This window comes from Bison bison, unplaced genomic scaffold, assembly GCF_000754665.1.
Source record: "Bison bison bison isolate TAMUID 2011002044 unplaced genomic scaffold, Bison_UMD1.0 scf7180017864519, whole genome shotgun sequence".
Classification (NCBI taxonomy): Eukaryota; Metazoa; Chordata; class Mammalia; order Artiodactyla; family Bovidae; genus Bison; species Bison bison.
The window spans coordinates 20788374-20797571 of NW_011495072.1; the positions used below are offsets into that span (position 1 = coordinate 20788374).

At 39.8% G+C, this 9198-nt stretch overlaps 1 protein-coding gene across 4 annotated transcripts in view; it reads right to left on the bottom strand.

Annotated features, from left to right (window-relative positions):
- Positions 1-9198, bottom strand: part of AGL (amylo-alpha-1, 6-glucosidase, 4-alpha-glucanotransferase) — a 101371-nt gene that overhangs the window by 57562 nt on the left and 34611 nt on the right. For all 4 annotated transcript variants that reach the window (XM_010831000.1, XM_010830999.1, XM_010830997.1 and 1 more), the window contains exons 5-7: positions 7747-7950; positions 1267-1448; positions 995-1106 (exon numbers count right to left, since the gene is read on the bottom strand). In XM_010831000.1, coding sequence (XP_010829302.1) covers positions 995-1106; positions 1267-1448; positions 7747-7950 — 498 coding nt within the window. The remainder of the gene's footprint in view (positions 1-994; positions 1107-1266; positions 1449-7746; positions 7951-9198) is intronic.

Below are 9198 nucleotides of genomic sequence, written 5' to 3' on the forward strand. Positions count from 1 at the left end.
CTGTCCATGGGATTCTCCTGGTAACAATATTGGAGTGGGTTGCCATGCCCTGCTCCGGGAGATCTTCCTGACCTAGGGATGGTACCCATGTCTCTTATATCTCCTGCATTGGCAGGTGGTATCTTTACGAATAATGCCACCTGGGAAGCCCAGTGTTAATGGTAGGTACCATAAACTAGAACTTAGCTAAGTTAACTGAGGTACCATCAACTACCTCAGTTAAGATTCCTACATTAGCCAACAGAAGACAATCACATCTCTCAGTTTTGAAGCCTGTTTTGAGTTTTTGGCAGCTGAAATAATCTGTTCTATTTACCTGCCATGTTAAACTTTCATTTAACAAATGTAATATTGAGCTGTATGGTATTCTGAGCATTGTGCTAAGGAATCAATATAAGAAGCAGTCCCCAAGGGAAATAATTGTGTATTATGAAAGAACTGATGCTTTTGAACTGTGGTGTTGGAGAAGACTCTTGAGAGTCCCTTGGACTGCAAGGAGATCCAACCAGTCCATCCTAAAGGAAATCAGTCCTGAATATTCATTGGAAGGACTGATGCTGAAGCTGATACTCCAATAGTTTGGCCACTTGATGCGAAGAACCGACTCACTGGAAAAGACCTTGATGCTGGGAAAGATTGAAGGTGGGAGGAGAAGGGGATGACAGAGGACGAGATGGTTGGATGGCATCACTGACTCGATGGACATGAGTTTGAGTAGGCTCCGGGGATTGGTGATGGACAGGGAGGCCTGGGGTGCTGCAGTCCATGGGGTCGCAAAGAGTCGGACACAACTGAGTGACTGAACTGAACTGAATGACACGGCCTTTAAAGATCTCTGCTAACTCACAGATAGCCTCCAGAATCATAGTGTTAGAGCATCAGAAACAACACAAATATCATATAATAATAACAGATTTAATACTGTGTTAACTAAGAGAAGAGTAATACTAAATTTCTTAAAATTGATGGTAACATTCTAGTGTATAACCTTTACCTTGTGTAAGAAGTCCTCTAAATTGCTCAACTGCTTTGTGAACATCTACTTGGAAAAATTCCCAGAGTTGAGTCTTTGGAAAAATATCCTCCCAAATTACTTTTCGAATGCACTGAAAAATATTAATAGTTAGAACACATATTTAAAATCATCTTACTAAGTATTATTTAAGCACCTTAAAAGACAGGTTCTAAATGATCTTCAAAAAGACATTTAATTTATATTTTAGAAATTGTGTACTAAAAGTGTGGTATTCCTCCATACATACTGACATTCATTTGATGGTCATTTTCGATCAAAGCAGGTACTCCTCTGTCTTTGTATTTCCCTTCTGCAACATCACAGGATAAGTGCCAAAGTGCTCTGTCTAAGACCCAGGCAGGTTTTAAGTGTGGGGAATTCACAAGGTTATATGCACTTTCTGGATGTTCCTGGAGCCATCTACTATTAGCAGCTTAAAGAAAAAGGAAACATAAAGGATTATCATGTAATTAGACTGAGGTTAAGATTAAAGCTGAAATACAATATCAACCTCTATCACTCATTTTCTTATATGTTAGACATCAATATTTTATAATGATACTGTAGTGGTATGAAAACAACTTTTTGGTTGTGGTATCCTACCATCTATTTTACCATACATTTTTCTTTTCTGTTGTAGGAGTCTTTAACTGACAGTAAATAGGATCAACACTGATTCATTATATCATCATATAACATATTTACTATTATGGTGGGAGTTAAGAAGGGTCTTGTCTTCTGCCTGTCTTGATGGTCCTTAGGAGAACAATATTTTGGAATGCTCCTTCTAAACCCAAAGGACCTCGTTCCCTTTATGGCAGAAAGTTACCTGCATCGTCAACTCTGGTTTAGGCTTCTCAGTGTCTGGCTGTTCAGTTGTAGGGCAGTAAAAGAGCCCCTGAAATGTACTATCTCTTGAAGCTCCTCCTTCTTACTTCTGGTCTCCTAAGTGAGAGACCTTTCTTTGGCCCCATCTAGCTCTAGATTCTGCCTCTTAAGCATCTTTTGGATGTAAAATGTCATTTATATTTTTCCCCCTACATATCATGTCTTATTTTGTTGTCTGAGAGGGGAGGGAGGTGAGATTCTTTCTTCTGGATCTTTAAATATGCTTGTATCTCCCCAAAGCTACAAATACAAACACTCATCTTATCTAAATACAGTTATTTTCCTAAGTTCTGCAGCGTCTATTAGTATCAAGACCAAACAACCTGCATCTACTGCTTCTACTTTCTCCCCACACTCTCATTCTTCTTCCCACCGCAGTCTGCTCCTGTATTCACTCAGCCATTCACTCAGTCTGTGTGTTGTGGAAGCTCTACCCGAGTTGCTCTACTCCAGGCAGATGTGGCTAATATGGCAATGCCCTCTCCTCCCAACTCCTTGTCTAGGGTGAGTTTCATTCTGGGAGGCAAAGGCTGCCTGTTTCTCACTCCCTCTAGCTCTAAGCTGTAAAAGCTCTATTCTAGGTTGCAGGCAGAGAAAACCTTGACTCTTTTCCTTCACCAAATTCCAACGTGTAGGGTAACTGTCCTACTCGAGCTGTGGGGGGCCCAGAATACTGGGGCTCTACTTGCCCCGCAGACTTGGAGCTTGCTCATAGGGAGGAGGTTCCACATGGGAGGGACAACCAAGAAGATCAGAGACTGACGCCTCCTGCCTAAACACAGTCAGAATGGCTGCCCCAGGAAAAGTGGGCAGTGGCACAGGTGTTCTGCTCAAGAGGCATGACAGGCTATAAGGTTGAAGAGCTTTGCCTGAAAGGACTGAATTTATTAGGCAGGGTGAGTGGAGAACTCTGTGCCTAATGCTGTTGAAAATAACAGAGACCTTGATGAGGCGCAGTTAAGAGAATGCTAATAGCTCCATGATACAAGAAAAACATTAGAATGATCAGAAATTTCATAGAGAGAACCAGGGAAAGAGATTGCTGAGAAGAACCCTACTGGGACCACTGGCAACTATGGGGTTTGGGAAGGCTGGACGCGTGTGCTAGGCTGCACCCACTCAGGGGTATCCTAGAAGGACATTAGACTTGAAAGCCTAATGTCAAACCACAATGTGTCTCAAACCACATACACACCCATCAACACAGGACAGAAAGTCACTGGCGAAGGGACTTAAATACAACCTCTAACCAAAGACTGAGTGAACAATGAAGCACACCCTGACCCGGGGTGAGTTCTAGGAAGCCGGCATTAAAAACAAGTCACTTCACCTCTGGCAGTCTGGAAGACCTTGTGCATGCACAGGGCTAAGCCATCTTAGCGGTGGTCAGAGAGGGACTTCCAAGCTAACAGTTCAGGTTTATCTTTTTCCATCCTTTTATGGTCAAACTATTTGTATCTTTGAATTTAAAGTATGTGGCATGTAGACAGCATATATTTGAATTTTTTTTGACTCTGACAATACCTTCCTTCAAGATATTACTTTCAAGATTCCCTAAGTCTTTGTCTTTCAAAATGTTTACTATGATGTGTCTGAGCGTGGTTCTCTTTTGTTTATGGTTCTTGGAGATCCCTGAGCCTTAGAATGTGTAAACTGATGCTGAAGATTAAGAGGTTTTCAGTCATTAGTTCTTCAAGTATTTTTTCCATTCTTTCCTCTCCTTCTGGTATTTCCATGTCCCACATTCCACTGAAGCTCTGTTCATTTTTATCTTTTTTTCTTTCTGTTCTTTATATTGCATAATCACTATTCACTAATCCATTCTCCTATCAACTCAAGTATACTGCTGAACAGCTGTAACTGAATTTTTCAGTTTGGTTATTTACTTTTCAATTTCAGAGTTCTCATTTGGCTCTTTAAAAATTTCTTTATTTATGATATTCTCTCTTTATGGGATATCATTATAAAATCCTCCTTTATAGCTTTAAGTTGGTTTCCTTTAGTTCTCTAAATACATTTATAATACTTGCTTTAAAGTCTGTTTCAAGTAGGACATCTAGGACTTCTCAAAGGTGATTTCTATTGCCTGCTTTTTTCTTGTGTAAGGGTTGCACTTTGCTGTTTCTTTACATGTCTCAATTATTTGCTGGGTATTGGTAATTAGATAATATGATTGCAGAAAATTTGGATACTGATCCCATCTCCTCCAGGTCTTTTTGGTTGCTTGTCTGGAATATTTTAGGGAAGTCTATTCCCCCACAGTGTGTAGCCTCTGAGGTAGTCTATTAAGCCGTCAAGTCTATTAAGCTGTCTATTAACACGCCCAGGCTGTATATTGTCACCCTGCTTATTTAACTTATATGCAGAGTACATCATGAGAAACGCTGGGTCGGATGAAGCAAAAGCTGGAATCAAGATTGCTGGGAGAAATATCAATAACCTCAGATATGCAGATGACACCACTCTTATGGCAGAAAGTGAAGAAGAAGAAAAGGGCCTCTTGATGAAAGTGAAAGAGGAGAGTGAAAAAGTTGGCTTAAAACTCAACATTCAGGTAACTAAGATCATGGCATCTGGTCCCATCACTTCATGGCAAATAGATGAGGAAACAGTGGAAACAGTGTCAGACTTTATTTTTTTGGGCTCCAAAATCACTGCAGATGGTGACTGCAGCCATGACATTAAAAGACACTTGCTCTTTGGAAGAAAAGTTATGACCAACCTAAACAGCATATTAAAAAGCAGAGATATTACTTTGCCAACAAAGGTCCATCTAGTCAAAGCTCTGGTTTTTCCAGTGGTCATGTATGGATGTGAGAGTTGGACTATAAAGAAAGTTGAGTGCTGAAGAATTGAAGCTTTTGAACTGTGGTGTTAGAGAAGACTCTTGAGAGTCCCTTGAACTGCAAAGAGATCCAACTAGTCCATCCTAAAGGAAATAAGTCCTGAATATTCATTGGAAGGACTGATGCTGAAGCTGAAACTCCAATACGTTGCCCATCTGATGTGAAAAACTGACTCTTTTGAAAAGACCCTGATGGTGGGAAATACTGAAGGCAGGAGGAGAAGGGGATGACTGAGGATGAGGTGGTCGGATGGCATCACCGACTCAATGGACATGAGTTTGAGTAAACTCCGGGAGTTGGCAATGGACAGGGAGGCCTGGAGTGCTACAGTCCACGGGGTCACAAAGAGTCAGACACAACTGAGTGACTGAACTGAACTGAACTGAATTAAGCTGTATGCTTCTATTGGTATCAGCTATTACACTCAGCTATTACTCTCCTGAGCTGTTACTGAGGCTGACTGTGCTATGATTTTTTTATAATATTCCAGAGCATAAACTGCACCACAATATGACCCAGTTAAATCTGGGTCCTTTGGCAGGGGTAGTCTTTGAAGCTTGTCTCTGAAGTCTGTTCTGACCGTAGGAAGCTCTGCTTTACTGTCTCTTTCCTTGGTTTTCTCTGTTGGACTACTAGCTGGCCTATGGCATAGGCTGTTACTCTCATGAAGATACCAGTATCCTCCTGATTGTTTACCACTGTTTTCAACAGTGCTCACGGGCATGAGCTTCCCCTGCTATGTGCCAAATAAAGTTATTCCATTCTGGCTCTGTTTCTACTGCACATCTCTTTCCCTGGGCAGAACACGTGTGTCACTGTTTCACCATTGGTAGCAGAGACAGTAGCCTCTGGTTTTCTTGGCTTAGCTCTCCACGTGTGGAACCCCAACCCCACAAGCAGGCTGGGCAAGGGCTCAGTATTCTTGACCTGCTATGCATGGGGTAGAACTTTCTCTCCATAAATGGGGGCTGGGTGGAGGAAGGGAGTCCCAGATTGTTCATCCGCTCTTGCCTAGAATAGTTTCTGTAATATAGTGCTGAAAGTGGAAAATGAGAAATGCTGGGCACCTGCCCTTTTCAAGCACAGGGAGAAAGGGAGCCTGGGGTCCTTGGCAGCATCTGCTAGGAACAGACATATCATCACTCCGATCTGAGGCAGCGGACAGACGGAGTTGTGGTTCAAATGTCATAGGCTGACTACTCTTTTTGAGATTTAATAGATTTTCTTGAATAAATGTCTCTCTATATGCTGAATACCCTTAGGGCAATGTTCAGAGACTAGTTTTTTAAAAATAATTTGCACCAGTTATAGCTGTTTTGCAGGGTAGAGGGTCTGTGAAGCACTCATACTGCCATCCTGGAAATCGACTTCCCCTGGAAAGTAACTTTTTAATGAAAACCTGTTTTGTGGAAAAGACATTATGATATGCAACACTTTCCAAGTAAGGTGGAAGTAATGTTCACTTCTTTTATATTACACCGAATCTCTCAAATGCTTTAGAAATAGTCTCTGACACAGTCTGTGACTGTACCCCAAATTTTATACTCCCTTTGTCCTTAGTAACAGAATTCTCAAGGTTCAGTGATAGACACAGCTGACAAGCAAAAGACTATATACTGCAAACTCCTTTATAGTTAGGTGTGACAAGAGACAAAATCCCATCTGATGCAATGTGAGCGGAAGTGATATATACACAAGATCAGGCCCTTAAAAGACATTACTTCCCTTTCTTCGTTTCTACTGGGCAGAAGGTGGTACCAGGAACTGGAGTGGCTATGTTTGATGAAAAGACGGAAGCAAAAGTTCTGGACAGCACGGCATCATGAGAGAAAGAACTCAGTTCCCTATCACGGGTGGGCTACCACACGAATCTTAGAATGCCTACTTAATTTTTTAGAGAAATAAGTATAATTTCGGTCTTAACGTCACTATATTTTTCTGTCTCTCTGTTACAGATGCCTAAGTCATATCATAATTTGTACAATTCCATTGTGTGGTTTGATAAATTTGATGTGAATAATAGTAAAAGATGTCAAAGTGGTTATCAATAATGTCAAATTTTCAAGTGAAGACTATCGATTTCTTGGATATTAGGAAGTCTTCCCTGTGAACCCTGATGCCTAGTTTTCAGGTGCAGGCAGAAACAACACACTTTAGAATACACCTACTTCGCCTAACTTTGAATTTTATTATTATACTTAGAGATTATTATTTATATTGATGAACTGAATCTTTGAGTTTTTAAATATCTTCATAGTTGCTACGGTTATTTGGGAAATGATCTTATGACACGGCAGAGATTTTTGTTGTTGTTGTTAAATGTTTTGAACCACCTGGAATCCCTGTTGTTTACATATGTAAATCAGTGGTTTTCTGACTTCTCTATACCACAGCAAATAGAAGAGAGTATTTGCAAGCCGCACTCTGATCAGGACTAGAGGCTCCTCCAGGCCCAGCTGAAATGACAGCTGATGTTCCTGAGGATCAGCATCTGGAAACTTAGAATGTATTTTAAGGAACTGGATATTGGAAAGAAATCTTGGGACCCAAAACAGGTTAACTTTAGTAATACCTGTTAACATGTAAAAGATATAATAAAGTTTTAAGAATTTACCATTAATTTTCTCTTCAAATAACATCATTCAGTTTTTTCCAAATACATGCTAGGGTACGAGAGCTATCGCTATACAGGATTCATTTGTTGTTCTGGAAAGTATTAATGCTGTAAGTTGAAATATGTCGCTTTTTTCCTATGATCATAATCCTGTTTTTATAATCATTACATGTAAAATACTTATGTTTTAATTATATCTTCAATTAATACTGCTTTCTTTGAAAAAAAAAAAAGTGGTACTATCTAAAGGCATTTTTTAAATTGAAGGACACCTAATCATTACTTGTGTTTTCAAAATTTGTTATATAAAAAAGCAAGGAATGAAATAATTAACATATAATATTCTCATTAAAAGTAATAAAAGTAGTTAATGAAGTTCATACCAGTATGATTGTAGACAACATCAGTTATACAAAGCATATTCCATTCCTTTTTCAATTTTTGCACCAGCTGTCCAACATCAGTCCAGGTGTACTTTTTATTAGGTCTTGAAAAGTCAGGATTTAATTCTAACTGATCAGCAAGGGAATAGCACGACCTGGAGAGTCCAAGAGTCTGCAGTGGGGTAAAATGAATCATGTTGTAGCCTGCAACACAAGAAGATAAACAAAGGCCACTATGAGAAAAGACATACCTAAAACGAAGTATATACATTGTAAGGTTAAACTTCCATGCCTGCATGTGTGCTCAGGAGCTTCAGTCGTGTCCGACTCTTTGTGACCACATGGACTGTAGCCCACCAGGCTCCTCTGTCCATGGGATTCTCCAGGCAAGAATACTAGAGTGGGTTGCTATGTCCTCCTCTAGGAGATCTTCCCAATCCAGGGATTGAACCTGTGTCTCCTGCATTGCAGGCAGATTCTTTACCCACTGAGCCACCTGGGAAGCCCTTAAATTTCCATAAGTAATTCTAAATGGCAAGGCAACCATGCCACAAGAGAAGGGGTTAAAGACTTGAGTTCAAATCCTAGCTGTACCAGAAGTGATTTAAGCAAGTCTACTTAAATCTTTCAGGATTATCAGTTTCCTCACATACAAGATAAGGACAATGAGATAATGTATTTGAAAAAAAATCAAAGAGAGTGCCCAGTTACTATTAGGGATTCAATTTATATTTCTGGAATGGATATATTTATATGTAGAAAATATATCCTATGCAAGTACATCAGTACATCTTTCTCCTAGTTTTAATGTTCCATAGTACTTGTATTCTTTTAGTTAAGCCAGGGAACCTCTCATTTCTTTTTTCACTCTACACTCAAATTGAAAGTAGAAAATTAACACTATGCTTTACTTAGTAAAATACAATTTAAGTGATATTTTACTTTGGTATGTATGGCAGCACATGACTTTCACGTTAAATGCTTGTTAAATTAAAATTATATATAATGATAATACATTTTCCAATATTTTAGTAGCTTACTAATTTTACATGTCAAAGTAAAGTCTTAAGAGACAATAATAACCTCATTTTATCATAGAGTTCCTTAATTATTAACTTGAACCATATAATTTGCATTTTTTGTAGGTTCAGTTCAGTCAGTCAGTTCAGTCGCTCAGTCGTGTCTGACTCTTTGCAACCCCATGAATTGCAGCATGCCAGGCCTCCCTGTCCAGCACCAACTCCTGGAGTTCACTCAGACTCACAGCCATAGAGTCAGTGATGCCATCCAGCCATCTCATCCTCTGTCATCCCCTTCTCCTCCTGCCCCCAATCCCTCCCAGCATCAGAATCTTTTCCAATGAGTCAACTCTTCGCATGAGGTGGCCAAAGTACTGGAGTTTCAGCTTTAGCATCTTTCCTTCCAAAGAAATCCCAGGACTGATCTCCTTCA